At 42.7% G+C, this 18,949-nt stretch overlaps 1 protein-coding gene across 1 annotated transcript in view; it reads left to right on the forward strand.

The window, feature by feature from the left end:
* Positions 1–5,149: 5,149 nt before the first annotated feature.
* Positions 5,150–18,949, forward strand: part of SPRED1 (sprouty related EVH1 domain containing 1) — a 62,749-nt gene continuing 48,949 nt past the window's right edge. Inside the window, exon 1 of the mRNA XM_054200003.1 lies at positions 5,150–5,765. Coding sequence (XP_054055978.1) covers positions 5,734–5,765 — 32 coding nt within the window. The 5' untranslated portion in view covers positions 5,150–5,733. The remainder of the gene's footprint in view (positions 5,766–18,949) is intronic.

Here is an 18,949-nt window from a genome sequence, read left to right on the forward strand (position 1 = left end):
AGCTTATTACAAATCAATAACTGCAATATTTCATGAAAGTCTGATATTCTGATGAGATAGATCCATCTCAAACACATTGGAATTGATACAGATTTGACCCTAACATGGTTTTGTATCTTGCTGGAAAACATTTTTTGAGAGAGTAGCATCAAGTAGGGCAACTTTTTTATCCTGTATGCAATAACAGGATTCCTGGTTAGAACTTAACAAAATCTGATTTTGCTGAAATACTAACAAAGATTTAATCAGCTCAGTTTAGCTAAATCCTTATTAAGATGTGTGTAGTGATGACCCAGTGTTTAACTCACTCTAGGATTCCGAATAAAAGCTATTACAGAAGAATTTCCCAAATGACCTCTAATAATTTTCCTCAAAATGGCAGAACGTCCGTCCGACCTCCATTTTTTGTAAATTTGTCATTAGCATCTGGATACGAATATAAGCATCACTGCGTTCTGTAGAGGCGGGGTTCAAAACTTCCACATTTAGGAGTTAAAACCTCAAGTAAGAACTGGTCACTTAAGTTCTGCCATGACCGACTAATCTGGATGGCATTACTTAACTTCCACTGATCCTATTACAGATTCTAAGATCTGAATGCCATGTCGATCAGAATTATGCAACCTAACCCCCCTAATACGTCTTCTATATATAAGCAAGTCTTCTGCCGCAGACTCAGAGTCCTGCTACACTCCACGGCCACTCCTGACCACCTCTTTCATCAGAGACATTCCCAGATACACACAGACGCGTGCGAAGGAGTGATGAACAAGGATATTGGGCTGAACGTACGCTGGCTCTGCATTCAGGCAAATAACAGGAATCCTGTTATTGTACCATAGAGCAGAACTGCTGCCTCATCATAATTAGTCCTGGTTAACTGAGCATTTTTAAGACTAGTTTTAGTTACAGAAGGACACACGCTGATGACTTTGGGGTGCATACATGTGCGCAAATTACAAGAATACAGAAATTCAGAATACAAATGATTATTTCGCTTACAGAAATTTCTCCTTGTATATTACATGCCTTCCTAATTACATACATTGCCTGCATTTTCCATTACCAGTAACCGTTGCCTCCCCGTTTCTCATTTAAAAGGGTCTCTGGAAGCAAGGCCAGAGAATACTTGCGCCTCAGAGGTCCACGGCTAGCAAAATGTTACAGCGGAGCAGCGGCATTGAGGTATCAAGTAGTTTTTGTAAAGTGCAACTAAGGCTCTGGATCTAGGAAAACATCAAAAGCAATGTAAAAAAAAATCATCATTTTTAACCGCATTTGCCCCGTTCCATACTGGGCATATCTTCTCTCTAGCTAAGAAGTCATCCCTGTACCTACACTGAGTGAGTGCACTTCAGTAGCTCTAGTGAAAAGCACCAGAAGCTTGCATTTTTAGAGTTATCTTTTCCAGGTCGTGTGCAGGAAGGCCAGATTTCAATTCAGGATATTTAAATTGTAAAGTCTGGAACATCAAAAAGCAGAGAGACACAGAATGTATGAAGAAAGACAAGACAATACAAAGACAAGCACGCAGGACGTGGAGCAGCCATTTGTCTGAGGTTTCTGAACGGTGTCACCCGTCCCTAGCCCGCTCCTGCCTTGTTTGCACTGGCAAGGCTCACTCATACTTCTGAAATAAGCCATTTATGTTGAAAACACCTAATCACTTCTTTCTGCTCCAAAAAAATGAACCTAGAAGACCCTGAAACCAACTGCTGCAGGTACAAAAGACGCTGGTACTCCAAGATCGTGTTCTCTGATCTTTCCAACCTGGGCAGAAGAAAGCAAACAGGATTTCAAAATCAAGGCACAGACCAGCACAGATTTTCTGTCTTCTTCGTGATATCCGGGTGAAGGGGGAGAAACTGTTCGCAAGACCTCAGCTACGCAGACCGCAGCATGAGACTGCTTGCAGAAATTGAAGAGCCACCACAGGTGAAGAAGCGGTGGGGCCTTCTCCCCTTATCTGCTCCACACAGACAATTAAAAATCGCAGGATGAGTCTCACGGCTTCAGTTGACAACTGAATACACTTTATGCGTAATAAAGATACTCACAGAAACCTTAAGGAGACTGAAATTATTTGAAATTTTTTGTAGTCTATTACGAAACAGTTCATTTTATTGAATTGCCATGACAAATATTATTTTTACATCAAATATATTTAAGGAAATTTAAAATAAAAACACAGATTAATGTTCTTTCTGGTCATCATCATGTGTCTTCAGGTGCACCTGAACAGAGCTATACCCCCACCTGACAAACTGAGCTGATTCTTGAGTATTCTTGTACAGGATTGTATTAATCAAATTATCTCAATAAAACCATTAGTTTACAGAACGTTAAATATTTCAACTTTGAAGCCAGTAGAAAATGAGAATTAAATTAGCGGGAAGTCACGTTATCTGCCAGTTACAAGACAGGAAGTTCTCGGAAAGGATTCTCATTGCTAAGTGAATAACACTATGCCTCCACAGCTCAGTTTCAAAACGCTTGAGGGGGGTCCCACCAAATACTCAATTTGATTCATGTGAATTGTAAAATTGTACAAAAATGGGTTCGTAATGTCTTTTCAGTGTTTGGATGCGGTTGTGCCATAAATAACTGAGCCATTTTTGAGCATACTCTTTTACAAAAAAAAAAAAAAAAAGTTTTTACAAAACAATTGGAAATTTTCCTCCAAAAGTCTCCCAGATAAGGAATCAAGCATTATTACAGTAGGTTTGAGATGTGTGCTGCCTGAAACATGTTTTAGGCCCTTTATGAGAGAAAGCGTGATAGCAGTTTACTGCAATTGTTCCATTATGCGTATGGGAGAACCCTCTTATACAAACATGGAGTTTCGAACCATAGGAACATTGCAATGAACATAAACCATCTAGAAATGAAACGTGCCTTTTCTCGACTGCTATAAGCTGAAAATAAATTTATGCTTAAAATGCTTTAACTAACTAGCCCTCAAAATAAAAACCTGCCTGAAACTATATATGCTTTCTCCTCACTGCAACATTTTCTTATAGTTTTCCATCACACAGAAAAAGGAAAAATCTTCAAGAAAAATTTTTGGACATCGTTAAGACCCATGGACATATTGTATCTTCAACCTTATGTGAAAAGGAAGAATTTCCTTAACAAATACCCTTGATAAATGCAATACCACCCTGCTTCCGTGCATTCAAACGGATGCTGCAAGTTTGTAGTCTGGCCTACAATTAGATGGGGCACTCCAGGTTTCTTTGAAATGGTGACAACTCCTCCCGATTTCCCATGTCCCCGTCTCTCCCTTCCTTGGGAAAAGCAGCCAACTAATGGTAGTGTGGGAATCAGCCACGTTATTATCACCAGGGGAGCTCGCCCCATCTTTTTCAAACAGGAAGAGAGAACCGCTCATCCCTGCTCCTGTGACACTGCCAGAGCTGGAAAGAAACCCCGCAGTTACGGGAAAAACTAAAATGGGATTAGAGTTGACAGCGAAGGCTCTTGGAGAGCAGCTGCGGAAAAGTGAGGAAGTTCACGGGAAGCCGAGAATAATGAATGTGCATCAGGGAAGTGTCTCTTACAGTAGCGCCACAGTATTTTACTCCATAGGTTTCGACACTGAGAGGTATCAGTTGGCAGGCACGCATAGAGACACTAGGCAGGAAGAAATCAAAACCCAACCGGCAGACAAAACCACAATATAATCTTTTATTATAATCTAATTTATTTGATGGTCTGACTCATGATTTTTTTGAGTCCTCGGGCTTTGCAGCACCGCTCCACTTCTCCCTCAGACGAGGCAGCACCTTCCCCGTGTCAGTTCCCGAGAAGGGACCCGGTTTCGGGGTGCTGCGGCTCCCCGATGGCGCCGATCCCCGGCACCCACCGCAAACGCCTCCATCCCCCTGCGCCTCCGGGGGCAGAGGCCAAGCCGGGGCCCCGCGCACCCTCCCGCCCCACCGCCCGCTCACAACCGCTCCCGCATTTAGAGCTCGGGAGCTAATTACACGCGGCCTCTCCTTACACTGGGCTAGGGCGGGCCGGGCACCGCAGCCCGGCAGGTGCTGCCCCGGCGGCAGCCCCGCACGGTACCGCGGGACGCGGGGCGGACCGGGGCTCAGGCGGCCACGCTCCCCGACCCGCCGCCCCGCCCCTCCTCCCCGGCGGTCCAGGGGCCACCGCCGCCAGCTGTCCGCGGGAACGGGACGCGGCGGGTCCCGCCTCGCCAGCCCCCCGCACCCGCCGGCGGCCGCCGCACGCTTGGCGTTTACATTCACTTCGGCTTAACAAAAAGTAGCCGAGGAGTGAAAAGCCAGCCCGCGGGCCCAGAGACCCGCCGGGCCGGACCCGCTCCCGCTACACCGGCCCCGGCGGTCCGGGCAGGTCGCTGGGCCGGGGCCGTCAGGGCCCACATCAGGAGCGGCCCCCGCAGCCGCCCGTCCCCGCGCTCCCGGAGCAGGAAGGCGGGGGCCGGCGGGGCAGCGCGCGTATCCCTCCGCGGCGCCGTGCCTGCGTGTGCGGCGGTTCCTCGGGAAGCGCGTGAGGCAGCGCCGGGGGCGGGAAGGAGGGAACTACTTTCAGGAAAGCCGAGCGGCCGCGGCGGGGCAGAGGATCGCTTCCCCCTCCCCCCCCCCCCCCCGCTCTTCCCTTCTTCTCCCTCCTCCCTTTCCCCCTGCGGTTATTTTGGATCAAGCTGTGGCGGCGGAAGGAGCTTGAAGTCAACGCTTCCGCCCAGTTTTCCTGTGAGGAGGGGGCGGTAGGCGGCGGCGAGGAGCCGAGGCGGCGGCGGCCGCTGCTAATGGAGTTGCTGCCGGGGAGGGAGCGCAGCCGCTGAACTTCCCCGCCGGCTCCCTCCTTCCTTCGTCCAGCGGCCGGGGGCGCCTCTCTCGCCCTGGCAGCTCCGCTTCCCCTCCCTCTTTCCCTCCCTCCCCGCTCCGCTCCTCACACAAACAGCCGTGACGCATCCTCCTCCCTCTCCCCCCCCCCCCTCCTCCGTCCGTCCCCCCCTTCCCACCCCCAGGCTGGTTTAAAACGCCTCCCTCCCCCCGTCGCCAGCCTTCTCCTCGGGGCCGGCGCGCCCGCCCTCCGCAGCGCTTCGGCCTCACTCCGGAGGGGGTGGGAGAGCCCCGCCGAGCCGCTCTGCCCCCCTCCTTTCCCCCCTTCTTCCCTCCCCGCCCCCCCTGCCGCCGCCGCCTGCCCCGGCCTGTGGCGGCTCCGGTGTCTGGAGGAATTTGTGCCGCCGCCGCCTGCCCCGGCTGGGCGCGGGAGGCGGGCGGGCAGGGAGGCGGCCGAGCAGGAGGAGGAGGAAGAGGAGGGCAGCAGCAGCGAAGGCGGCTGCAGCGGGAGATGAGCTGCAGCGGGAGGACGGTGCGGCGCAGCTTGTTGCGGCGGGGAGCCGTCCCCTGCCGCCGCCGCTCCGCTCCCCTCTAACCGGGAGCAGCTCCAGAGCAGAAGACCCGGGGTTGTTGCTGCTGTTTCCACCGTTACCTTCTTCTTCATCATCATCATCTCTAAAGACAGGGGGAAATACGCTCCAGCGCCGGACAACAGGATTTCGTGTTTCCAGGATAAAGATCGCTTCCCCCCGCCTCTCCCCTTTCCCTCTCCCTCACTTCCCAGCGCTGCCCGTGCCCTGGCCGGGGGCGGCAGGCCGGGGGGGGGGGGTAACAATGGTGAAGTTTCTGGTGAGTTCTGGCTGCGCCCTGCCTGCGTCGGTGCTGCTCCGTCTGCCTGTCGGATCGCGGTGAGGAGAAAATGAGCGAAGAGACGGCGACTTCTAACAACGAGTAAGCAAGCGGCCGGTCCCCGTCGTCGTCGTCCGTCCGTGTCCCTCCCCCCCCCCATCCCTTGCCGGCTCTCCCCTCCGCCCCGGGGTCGGACTGGAGCTCGGCGGGTCCCCCCCGCTCGAACGTGTCCTGGCCTCCCTCTGCGCCTTCTGCGCATTGCTGCTTCGCGTACATGGAAGCCCAGAAGCTCCCTCTTTGTGAAGGAGCTCGGTTCAGAAGGGCTGCGAGCCAGCGGCCAGCAAAGCGTGGTTTAATTAAAGCCCCGTAGGAAACGGGGCAGGTAATGATGGTGTCTTGGAGGGGGAGGCTGGTTTTTGAGTGCCCAGAGAGGTATCGGCACGTACCACCTCTGATAATATCCTATTACTTGTAGATATTTCACATGGAAACTAGTGTGTGGGAGCTTCATCCTGCAGGAAACTGCTCCTGAATTTTAATTGGATGAGTCAGTCAGTGTAAATACAGCTTAAACCTACCCTAAAGCCTTTTTTTTTTTCCTTTTAATGAGCACTTGGGACTTCTTTTTTTTTTCTTTCTTTTTTTTTAAAAAAAAGAAAAAGAGGAAGGGGACAGTTCAGGGATCTCTTAATATTTTTAATGTGACTGGTTTGGAGGAAATCCAGAGAATGTGTGTGCGGCTGTATCCCCCTGCCTGTAATCTGTCGTTGAAATACACTTGGGGTCGGAGGAGATAAATATTTGTCAGAAAACATCCGAGTTCTTTATGGCACTGGAAAAAAAACCCAAACATGAAGTATTTTGAAACTTTCCCTGTGATGAAGAAGTTTAAGGTTGATCGCTGCAGTCTCCGAGCTCTGGCGTTACGGTTTGTGGTGTCGGTGTTCGCCGAGGCTGATTTTATGAATGATGCGGGCGCCGGCCGCGGCCATGGCGATGGGAGGGAGGGAGGGAGAGAGCGCTGCGCCCATTGTAGCGGTGGGGAGCGGTGATGGTGGGGGGGGGCTCAGCCCCGGCTGGCGGGGCGGGCGGCTCCTCCGCCCGGAACGGCGGATTTCCCATCTCCCTGCCTGCCTCCCTCCCTCCCGGGGCAGCTTCCCGAAAAGAGGGCGGTTTGCTCCCCGAGGCGCGGCGCGGGCAGAGCCCCGCGGGGGAGCGGAGCCGGGGGCTGCGCGGGGCGCGGAGAGGAGCGGGGCGGGAGGGAGGGAGGGAGAGGGGAGCCGCTGCGGCGCCCGCGGGGCCGGCGGCCGGGGCCGCCGCCATGTTTCCTTTTTTGTGAATCGCTCTCATTTGCATACCACAATCTCCATTCATAAAAAAAAAAAAAAAATAACAAAAAAAAAAAGTGCTGTCATCACCGCTGACCTGCGGCAAAACCTGCCTCTGCCGAGGGCCTACGGCGGCTGCCGCTGCTGTGCGAAGGACCAGGCTGCAGGCAGCGGCGGGCGGGGGACGGTCCCCGGGACCTGCTGTATTAATATGTGCCGTTCGCTGCTTGTTGACACAGTTATGTGGGAAATATCAGCTCGGGGAGGTGCTGGGAGCACGTGATCCGCTCCATTCATAAAATACCTGGCTGTCCGTCCATTCACAGCGCAGTACAGTGCCTGCATTCAGCAGCCCGGCGGATCAGACCTGCCTGGGGAGGGAGAGGCGGCCGGGCCGGCAGGTTTCTCGGAGAGGGCAGCGGAAAGAGGGCTCATGGCTGCGAGCATGGGAAATCGCTGTAAAGATGCGGGGGCGGGAGGGGGGGATGGGGGGGGGGAGTTGTTTTTATGGTTTGTGTTTGTCCTTTTCCTATCGAGAAGCGTTAGCTCGGAAGTACCTTCTGCCTGTGCTGCCCAACATTTAAGCGGGGAAGAGTTTTATTCATAAAACATTGAAATATCCCCCCCACCCCCCGAAATACTAACTCAAAAATAAAATGCTGAAAATCAAATTCATTATTGTGAACGTGTTTTCAGACCAGTATGTTAATCCATGTGGGTTGATCTACATTTTATTGAATTCTGTCTTGCATCTGCAAGATACCGACATAATGTAGAAGGAAGTCAGTCATACCTAGCGAGACATCTGAAAATGTTGCCTGTTATAAAATACAGGTGACAGTGAAGACAACTAAATCGATAGAAATCAGCAAAGCACTTCATTTTTTGTCTGTTTACTTTGAGAATTTTACAGCGGATTAGCTATCGCCATTTCTCCTTAACCTTTGCCGTAGCTGAAGAGTCCTCTGAAATATCAGAATAACAGAGAAATGTTTTTAATATGGCATGGACTGTTTAGAGGTCAATATTTTAAGTATTTTGAAATCTTTCAAAAAATAAAATCGAGTGTAACTTAGTGATGAAGGATCTCCGAAGCAGACAGTTTGATGTAACTGTTTTGTGGTTGCCAGTGTTAAAATGGTGATGTTCGCTGCTCATGAATGCACTGTTTCATTATCTTAACAAATTACACTAAGGTGATCCTTAATTATACATTCGTGGAGCAGAGAGGGCTTCATTTTTAGTGCAACCTGAGAGAATACCTTAAAGATAACTAATCTTTACTTAGAATGAGAAAGGATACATACAGTATTTCGTGTGAGTTAATTCATTGTTGTTGTAGAGCTAAATCTGTATAACCTTACAAAGCACTATAAACGGTGCTTTTTCTCAAATAAACAGATTTTTTCTTCTTTACTTTGGTTGTTAAAATATCAGAAGAAAAAGAAAATAAGAAAAATATTTTTCTTCTCTGTTTCATTTGCTTTTTTGACAGCATTTTTGGTGAGGCCAGAGTCGTCGTTCCTCTTTGGTTGATTTTGCGCATAGCATGAGTGTGTCACTTTAAGTGATTGGGAAATATGATTGAAACTCCAAATAAACCATTTGTGAAAATAGGGCAGATCTACAAATTGAAATTCGTCGTTTTTCAAAAGTTCACTGTGTTTAATTTTATCAGTATAATTGATGACATCAATGGCCTTGAATTCATTAACAAATCTCTTGGCATATAAGGGCGAATACGGGTACTTTGCAATGCATTTTGTGTCATTGTGGCTACTGGGAATATTCTGGTAATTGAGCATTATTCTTTGTTTATAAAACTTCATCTTGTGGAGTAAGATATAAATATTTGCGGTGTTCAGAGTTTGACCTCAGTTAATAATGTTAAATTCTCAATGATGGTGGGAAAGATTAATTAAAAAGCTGCATTAAGGACTGTTAAGTTTCTTGTCAGTCATGAATGTACGGCAGGCAGCCTTATAAAATTCTGATTCCCACAGATGAATCTTTTTTGTGATTTTTACATTGTCCTCGTAATGATGTTATTGTATTTGTCAGTTAGGTATTAGTTAAATGAGAGTATTTCTATACCTCCAGATAATTAGTTTTTTCCCCTCAGTGGTGTTTTGCAATCAGTGTGGTCAGCATGAACACAATGTGGTGCTCACAAATAATATCATTTTTTAAATGAAGGAATTAGTAGGATTTGTGGACTCATAGGTCAATTCGCTGTTCATGCAATTTAACATAATAATGTCAAAGCAGGCAGGTCAGCGAGCACTGTACCGAATTCCTGTTTTGGTGGCAGATTTTATTGCTGTCTGGAAATGCTACTGAATTTCAGTGTTAGGTAAAAGAATAATTGTTACATTACGTAGTCCCCATTCAGTAGGGATGAATGATGACAGGCTTAAGATGGAGTCTGAGTTGCTACTATTGAAAAGTAGGAGCACTGCTTTATTGGCTTGTTTACTTTCCTCGGTATTGTAGGTGGCCTCTTCAAATTTTTCAGGGAATGCTTGTGCTCTTAAATTATATTTGGAGTTGTTTTTACGTACTGTATTTTTACAGATTCAGACTGTCATATGCTAATTTTTTTGCTACATAAATATAAGTAATTTTATACTCCATTTTCCTTGATAATTTAATTCAAGAGATTATAACTTAAAGAAACACGGAGTGTATACTAACGCTATGTGCTTAACAGCCTCTAGATTACAATATTATAAACAACCTCAAATGTTGATTTGAAAAAAGTAAAGCCGAACTACATTTTGAAGATAAAATTCTTACTTGATATCTTTATGTCTTCCTTCAATATTTGTGAAAATACTGTTTATATTTCATTTGTGCTTCAGAACTCCCTGTATTACATGCCCAAATACTGAAAGATGAACACGAAATCGTGTTGCAGAAAGTAAAGCCAACTAGTTTGGTTATATTAGTTCTGGGAGGATTTTAACGCTTTTCAGCAGGCTAATTTTCTTTCTGCTATTTAGAGCATATATAGACTTTGGAATTCTTCATCCCATAACATAAAGGGTTTGTAAAAAGAAGTAAGATTCTTTTTTTTTTTTTTTTTCAGGAAAGCATCTTCTAAACCAATTGATTATATGAAATCATTGCTATTCTGCTATGTTTTCTTTTTGGGGAATGGCTCTTTACAGAGTCCCAGGGAGGCTTTTCCGGTTTTATGAACTGCTTCTTGCTGTCTCTTTGGCTCATGTTATGTGACAATATTTTGAAGGTGAAACTGAATTTGCATGTTACATAATCTGGGAGTCAGGAGTGGTTTTTTATTATTGTTGTTATTATTTATTTATTTATTTATTTAAAGAAAGGTTCACCTTGGCAACATTGCTTGATTACTGTGGTATTGCAGAAAAATGCTTTCTGGATATTTCAGCATAACTGAAGCTAGCGATAATGTCTGAATTATAAAATGACAAGTGTTTCCTGTGTTTGTTCATTCAAAATTTAATGCTCTTGAAGTGTTAAAGTGCCAGTGAGAATGTTAGTGTACGTTTCAAAAGTAGAGATGTTTCTTGAAAGAAATATATCTTGACAGGATCAGAAGGCATAGGATTAAAGTTGAGGCCATTCCTGGTGGTTTTTAGGCTAAACACTGGCATTTTTGTTTGTTACTTGCTCATTCTTATGTATATCTGGAGAAATCATATGCGCTGCTGATTGACTTGATGGGATGTGACAAATGCGAGAAATAAAAAATACTTTTCAGAATAATGATACAAGTTTAAAAAGGAGACAAAGGAAATCCTTTTGTCTTTTTCGGTTTTTACTCTCTGATTCAAGTAAAGTATCTATGATACAGCATGCGATGTATGTTGTCTTAAATAGCTTTGCTCTAATATTCAAATGTCTGCTTTCTCCCTCTTACTCTTCTTTCTTGGTTGGAACACGTTGCGGTTTCCTTAAAGGAATTTGAAAGATGGCTGGGAGTTGACATGTTGTTGAGGATGCCAGTTTCTTTATGGATATATTAAAAAGGAACTATCTTTGGCTTTTTCTTTTCTGTTCTAATGTGCGACAACATTTAAGTAAGAAAACTTTAACTAGCACAGTTACTGAATGGCTGGAATTGGTTGTAAACAACAATTAAATGATCCCTAAAAATATAAAATTTGTTCCTCCTTTCTCTCCCTTGAAAATATTCATTCCTCTTTCTGAAAGCACTTCTAGTTATGAAGTATGTATTTAATTATTGGTGACTAATGTGGTACAAATATTCCACATTAAAATTCAAGAAGATGTAAACGTATTTTCAACATTTTTTTTTTTTTATACCTTCTAATACTTTGTTAGGTGTCTTTTCTAACCAGTCTCGGTATTCAGCAGAAATAATCTTCGGCAATACTTGTGTTTTTTGAGGGAAGGAAGGGGACTGGATGCTCTTTTGGTATGCTGTATTAACATATATTTCTAGACTTAAGACAATAGTAATACATACTTTTGTTGTGCTTACTTTTCCTGTACTCTGTAATAGAAGATTATTATTTCTTTTTTGCTAGTGTTTAGACTATGATCTAGTAAAATTTGTTAGCTGGCTGTAGTTTTTCTCGTAGGTGAGGTGGTATCATGTTGTATATAGTAACATGTATATATGGTACCGGGGTAAACACGGTATCTCTCCTACTTGAAAAATATCTGTAATAGCAATCAGTCTCTACGACGATGGTGTTACTCAACAGCACTTACTTGTAGGAAGTAAGCAGATATTTTAAGTGCTTGTGTTTTCACATCTTTCCAAGCTTATCTTTTACATAATGTTCATGCCGATATCTGTGATATCAGTTTGTTAAAATAACATATTCATTTATTTATATTCAGTGCTCTATATTCCCTGTTTTTCTCCTACATATGATGAGAAAAACATAAAAAAACAAAGCAAAACAAAGGAGCAACAAATCTTTATCTTAGATATGGTAAGGGACAAAACATTTGCATTTAAGTGCTTTGAATACTAAAATTGTTTATAAATGTGTCTCTGATTAAATAATAACTGACTTGTTACACGCAGTTGCAGGCCCTAATTCCCAATGCTCCAAATAAGGTGGGGAAAACTAATAATAATAATTTTTAAACAGTCCCAATAGAATGATGATAAATGCATCTATATATGCAAGGAGATCACAAGCATTTTTTCTCTAAGAACTAACTCACTGTCATATGACAGTAAATACTTCAATTCAAACAGGGAAAATAGGCCATAGAAACATCAGCAGTTACTGTGCTCCATTCTGCATTGCTGCCTGATACCAGACTTCCATTCAGAAGAAAACATTTTTCATGTGTGTGCTACACAAGAATTCCCCAAATGAGTGCTATTGAAACATCTAAACCATCTTAAAAATGAGGTAGTAAAGGTATTTTTTTTTCTCCTCCATCTTTTTTGTTTTCCCTCCCAGATGTATCCATTCTTGTGTTTGAAAATTTTGACCACTGACTGCCATTGGTGATGTTTTAGTTAGGTGAGGAAGTCTTGTAATCCGTACTTCTGCTACAGTGAGTCAAACACTCTCCTCTTCAGAACCCCTAAAGAAATCCTGTGAGCTGGTGGCTGGCTTGGATGGTTTGAGAGAGCAGGCATCATGAAAGTCTATGGAAGAGTTGTCCTTTTTTCTTTCTTTTTTAAAAAGAAACTCCAGAAAACCAGTACCAAATAAATAGGTCTTCCCCAAGATGATCTGACAACTGTTGACAATCACCCTTTTCCTTTGTCTTGTACTGACGAGTTGCGACACTAACTGAAGTTTGTCAAAGCAAAAATGAAACTGATTTATTTCAGTTTTAGTGAAGTCAAATGCTGTGAATAAATAAGTGTAGCAAAAAGAAGTATCAAGAATTTCATTAATAAAACAAGTAATTACTGAAAACTAGTGTCAGGTTTATTAAAAATTGCTATTGAGACTGCCTGCCTTCCCTAAAGAAACACAGTATTGGTAAGATAAAACTCTCAGTGAGGATTCCTGCCAGTCTTGTTTTTTTTTTCTTTCAGAAATTGTGCAGAACTGTTTTGGTGAAGTGGTATAAACCTTGAGGGCAGAAGTGATTTCTCTCTCTCTTAACCTTTTGAAAGGATTAAGGAAGGGTAGTGAAAAGTGGGAGTACAGAGCCTGCTCTGATTTAGGAATTTTTATGTAGCTTCCTAAAACTTTTCAGACGTGATGAAGTGCTCTGTGCCCTAGGTGTTTCTTGCTGTGCCTGTTGCGCTTACTCTGGATCCCAGTACAACATGCCTTAATATGAAGCCTGTGATTGAGGCCGATAATATGATGAGCCTTGAATGGGAACACATTTTTGAAAGGGGTAAAGAAACTAATTCAGGATTTAGAATTGAGGCCTATACATTTAAAATGGAAAATCCTGTTTTGTTTTGGCTTTTTTTTAATCTATGTAAGTGGCTGACCTTGTGCGCCAAACCTGCATGTTTTTAAGCACTAGTTACTGTTGCTAATCGCTGGTCTTTGCTCCCTCTAGGACCCAGAGTAGAATGGAAGTTTCCTAGTAGGGTAGCCTTAAGATGGGTATGTTTATGCCCTCTTCAGGGGGCAATTATTTATCTCATTACAAGTTCCACTTATAATTCCAATGCTACTGACCTGTGCTACTGATGTTATGCAAAAAATTTTGGGGTCGCTGTCTCTTACTTTAATTTTGCATGACTGTAAGAAAAAAGAAAAAAAAAAGCTGTAGAAGAAATTATGATTGCTGATATCAGTGGTACATAATGAGTGTGCCAAGGGAATGCAAAGTTGTAAAATTAAGTGCTTGTGAGTTTTTGGGCTTGAGAACTGAGATTGTTTGTGCAAATACAATCCATGCGGTCAGGGGGTATGAATTTTGATGATTCTGATAATGAGACAGAGCCAGGAATATAATCAGATTGCCTGGGTTCTGCTCTCAAGCCTTCGATACTAGGAAACACCCATTTTCTTATTTTTCAGCCCCTTGCCTCATTTGCTGCTCATCCTGTGCCAGAGAGGAGGGCTGCACCTTCTGATCACGCACAGGTGGTGCTGTATAATTGAAGACTGCATCTTAATAAGCGTTAAAATCCTATAAATGCTAGTATTGAAAAGTAAAACAATGTTCTAACAAGTTTGTTCGGGTTTTTTTGTTTGTTTCTGCAGATTAGTCTGGGTTTAGCCTTTAATCTTCAGATTTCAACTATGGGAGTGTTTCAGGTGTTGGTAATATTGCTGTAATTCTATCCAGACTTGTAGCATGCTGTTTCTTACATATTTTTCTGCTAGCGTGATTTTCTTAATCCTTATCTGAAAGTTGGGAGTTTTGGTGTTGGGTTTTTTCCCCCCCCCTAATTTGGAATTTCTCTCTAGCACAGTGTATGGGAAGTTATTTGAGGGAATGATGCATTTGTTATGTTGAACTTGCTTTTGGTTTGGTTCTTTTAAGGTGATAATGACATCTGTTAAGAGAAGTCATGCTACTATGGGATATGTGCTCTAGCATGGCAGTCGCAGGGTGCCAGTTAGGCTGTTGACATCCATGGGCATATTTGCTGTGGAGGCATCTAACATATGGATTACAATTAAGCCTGGATTTCTGTGGTGTCACTTGTGTGTCCTCCTACGGCAATAGTATCATACTTCAGTCATGTAAGTGCAAAGAACTTGCAGCTCTCATTGAAACGAAAATGCCAGTTGCTTGTCATTTCTTAATCGGTAAATACGTTTTTCTAATTAGATCTATTTTTCTATCCTTTTTTTTTTTAGCAATTGGTAGGTAAAGTGTATCGTTCTTCAAATCTTTTACTATGTTCTGTTCTGTGGTTCCTGAAGAAGTGTCTAAAGAGTGTCTAAAATCGGGCTGTTAAGGCCGATGAATGTCCTGACTGAATCTTACTTCATATTCTGCTTCTTTCAGCCTCCAGAAAACTTTTTAATGGATGTGTAACCACTGCTTAAACAGTCCTGTGATGATCTCTAGCACAGTACTTTCATGCTTTCTGTATTTGTACTGAACGGGGTCTAGCTTAAAATATCTTACATTGTCTTAGCTGTATTCAACATGACACATCCTCTAGAAGAGCCCCCATATGCACCTTAAAATGTACGTGCTTTGTTACTATGGTGATGGAAAAGAATCGTGCATGTTAACAACCCCGCGTTAGGTAATGGAGGATTTGCAGAAATCAGTTAAGCATTTGCCTGGGGCACTGAAAATTGGTCCGTGACCATACCTCCACCCCAGCCTCTTGACTGCAGGCAGGCAGAGGGAGTCTTGGTATGGGACGAGGCGCTTCTCTGTTTTCAGGTTGTCTGGGGGGGTGAAGAGGACTTTTTGGAATTGGTTTCAGAAGAAGCTGAAGTAGTGTTGCCTTATCACATGCTTTTAAATGTCTTATGTCATATACTTAGGGTGCTCTGCAGAGTGTAAGGGAGACGCTTGTGCAAGCACATTGTATGTTTGTCACAGATAGAAAACCAGTTTTGTTTTTCTTTGAAGTCCCTCGGTTGCAGTGCAGGAATTTGCTACCTTTCATTTCTCTCTTATGGCTGCCTGCAGATCCTGCAAAGGGAGGGTATATCCATGCTCATTCCCCTGAAGCAACGTAGAAAACATGAGCTCTCCTTCATCTATTAGTTGAATTCTGGATGAAGAACAGTTCTATTCAAGGAAGCTATTCCAGAAAAAGACATGAATTTAGAGTGCTATAGTTTAGTATAGTGCAATTTCCTTGTGGGTGCCTTTTATTCTCCTTCTTCTGCAGTAAGTTGTGGTTAACTGGGGAGGAAACTGATAAGCTTAGTTTTCTAATTAGAGGAGCTTTTCAGGTTCTCCTCTCTCTTTCATTCTCTGCTGTACCTTTTTAAAGCTGTACTTTTCTTGCATTAGTTATTTTGTTATTTGTATTTATTTTTTTTTTTAACTGCTGAAAGTGGCATATCTTTCTGTGTTTTGAAGTATGTTGACTTTTAGAGAGACCCATCCCTGTAGGTTTTGTTTTGTTTTTAGTGTTTTAGAAAGCTCTTTTCTGAGCATTTCTCTGTATTAGTGTTCTCATGCAGCTTATCCTGAAAAGCTTCTCTGGAAAATAAGACACTGGTTAGTGTCTCTTTGAGACATTTTGACTGGCCCACTGAGCACCCTTACAGGTCTTAATACCAGGGTTTTACCCTTGAGCAATGCTAGCAAGAAGCCTGTTTTTTGCCACTCTGGGACGACAAAAACATAACCCAAATAAAAACATGTGTTTCCTTTGCTGTAGAAAGACAGAATGCTTCCCACAGGCTATGAGTTCATCCTCCTTTCAGCAGTGAAAGCAGAAGACATTAGAGAAATGTTGAAAATCAATGTTGAGTGACTTCTGCACTGCAGAAAATTCAACGTTTTTGATGTTTGTGAAAAAGCTTTCCTGAAGTAGAACTACGATTATATGTATAGCTGCTTTTCTGAACAAAATCAAAATGTATGGAATAGACTTGTGGAATAACCAGAAATAAGTTTACCAAAGCTGTTGTTTCAGCTGTTGGTTTTTTTTTCAGGCCTGAGCAGCTACTGGGAGGTATAGAATTGGCTTTTCTATTTTTCGGCAAATCTGTGCTGCATGAACTTGATCCCAACAACTGAAGCTCAATGGATGAAGTAAAAGCTTTAAACCAGCTTTAAGGTCCTCATGTGCCTTCCAGCTGGAGGGTGCAAACAATGAGCCTTGATCAATGTTATCATCCCAAATAAGGCACGATGATCCAAATCTTTGCCATGTGCTTCAGGAAGAGATCGTTTCAGTAGAGAACTTGCAGGAGATACCCTAATTAACTGTCACATGTCAAAGGAAGGAACAGGACAAGGGCAAGAGTAATTTTGGCCAGCTTTTCTGAGGCTTCTTCACAGTTTGTTTCTAAGGCAATTACAATCAGTGCAGAAATCAGAGTATCCTATAGTAGAAGGGATCTGCTTTCTACATATTTTGTTTCTTGTCTAACTTACAATTAGGTATTTTAGAGTGGAGAAAGCATAACTGTCGTTTCCCAGTTACAGCATTAATATCTATGATCTAGGTGATGAAAGGGGATTTTTTTTTAAGTTTTGATATTCCTCAGCTGAGACAAATATCCCCTTATTTTGTGGATATAATAAAATGGTATATTTGATTCCTGAGGAATGCAGTCTTAAGAGTTAAATTGAAAGATGCTGTTCAATCTTTTATCATTAACAAGAAAATCAGGTTGGTTGTATCGTGTTTTCGGTAGGATGCAGCTTCTGTTGTCTTTATTTACACTGGAAAATGGTGTTCTCCAAAGGACTATTTTTGCTTTCCTCCGCAATGAGTTCTTATTACAGCTCAGCAAATTATTTTCTCAGGAATTGCTTCTGTTTGGGATATGCCCTTTGGCAATAACAATGCTCATCAAAAAGTAGGAAGTTCTCTTGGTCTAACCCTTTCTTCATGCATTATTCCAGTATATCACAAGAAGCTCAGATTGATACTTCTCGAGGTTTAAATAGCCAGGTAGTATCTGTATACCTTTAACTTCCATAGAGAGCATGATCAGAAATTGCTCTAATATCCAACAGCAGAAGTAGGGAGGATTATGTATTACTTCTATTAATTTTTTTTTAAGGTTTGTTTTTTCCTAATGATAAAAGTTCTGTTCATTCATCTTCAGGCTCCTGAGCTCCATTATATACTATTTCCTTCACATAGGAAAATGTTTCATGTGTGGTTTATTCATTTCAATACATAGCCATGTAGCAGCAGTTGCCCAATCTGGTGGTAGAGGCTGCTACCAACTGAGGTTCCAAGATCTCCAGGATTAAGTTGGATTCAGTATTGATGATACTATTTGGGGTTGCATGAAATTATGTCGGTAGCTCTGAAGGCCTGGAAGTGGATGCTCCTTTATAAAACTGTGCAGAAAAGGGTGCTCACAAGCAAATCTTCATAATTCTGTGAGTGTTTTTAAAAGATGTAAATCTAAACTTCTTTTTAAATGCCCCCTCCCCCAAATAGTATGAATTTTTGTGGTGGTATTACTGATAATGTGCCATGGGTGGGTTTGTTTTAATGTTTTTTTGATAGACTACTTACATAATTTGAAATACTTCACTCTTCAGAATGGGCTTGGTTTGGGTTTGTTTTTTTTTTTTTCAGATCCTTTCTGTCAATCTGTGAAGTATCTCAGAATTAGCTAAAGTTGCATAAGTACACAAGCCATTTAAAATAGAAACAAAAAGAATTCTATTAATACCCTGCGTTTTACCAACATAGACAAATCCAGTTTCACTAAATAAATATCACCGGTGCTGTCATTTTGACACACAAAATAACTTTGTGTAGTTAATAGCCACCTCTTAAAGCATCTAAAGCAAATTTACAGTTGAGATCAGTTAATGAGGGAGAGTGGGAGTAGATTTATTTAAAATCCACTGAACTTAACTGCTCACTTGTTTGCTTTTTAATGGTGAAGCAGATCTGTGGTTTGAATTGGTTTGGGGAAGTTTTTGCAACAAGATAGGTGATGGTTCACAACTACTTGAAAACTACAAAGGGGTCAGCTACAGTTTCTCCTTCCTGGGAGACTGGAAATCTCCCATTGAAAATGTTCAAGAAAACTTGATAACTGAGATTTAGAAGATCTTCAGAGATGCAATTAATATCTGCAGAAAATGTTTCAAGAACATCACAAATTAATAATGATTTAGCACTATATTAACTTATTATCTTAAGATGTTTACGCTGCTGTTGCCTTAAAATACTAATGCTTTATGTAAAACCCTAAGTATTGCCATAAAGGATTTGGCAAAAATTCTTGTTGACAAATTCCGTATGCATCTGTTTCCTCATCAGGAAGTTTGAGCTGAAATATATTATTTGTTTCTTGATTCTTTGGTGGAGAACTTTACCGTGCGGTTGTTTGCTCGGACTTTATTTTACTTTAGCAGCAATTTAGTTTTGGATGGCTTATCTGT

Source organism: Rissa tridactyla, chromosome 4, assembly GCF_028500815.1.
Source record: "Rissa tridactyla isolate bRisTri1 chromosome 4, bRisTri1.patW.cur.20221130, whole genome shotgun sequence".
Taxonomy (NCBI): domain Eukaryota; kingdom Metazoa; phylum Chordata; class Aves; order Charadriiformes; family Laridae; genus Rissa; species Rissa tridactyla.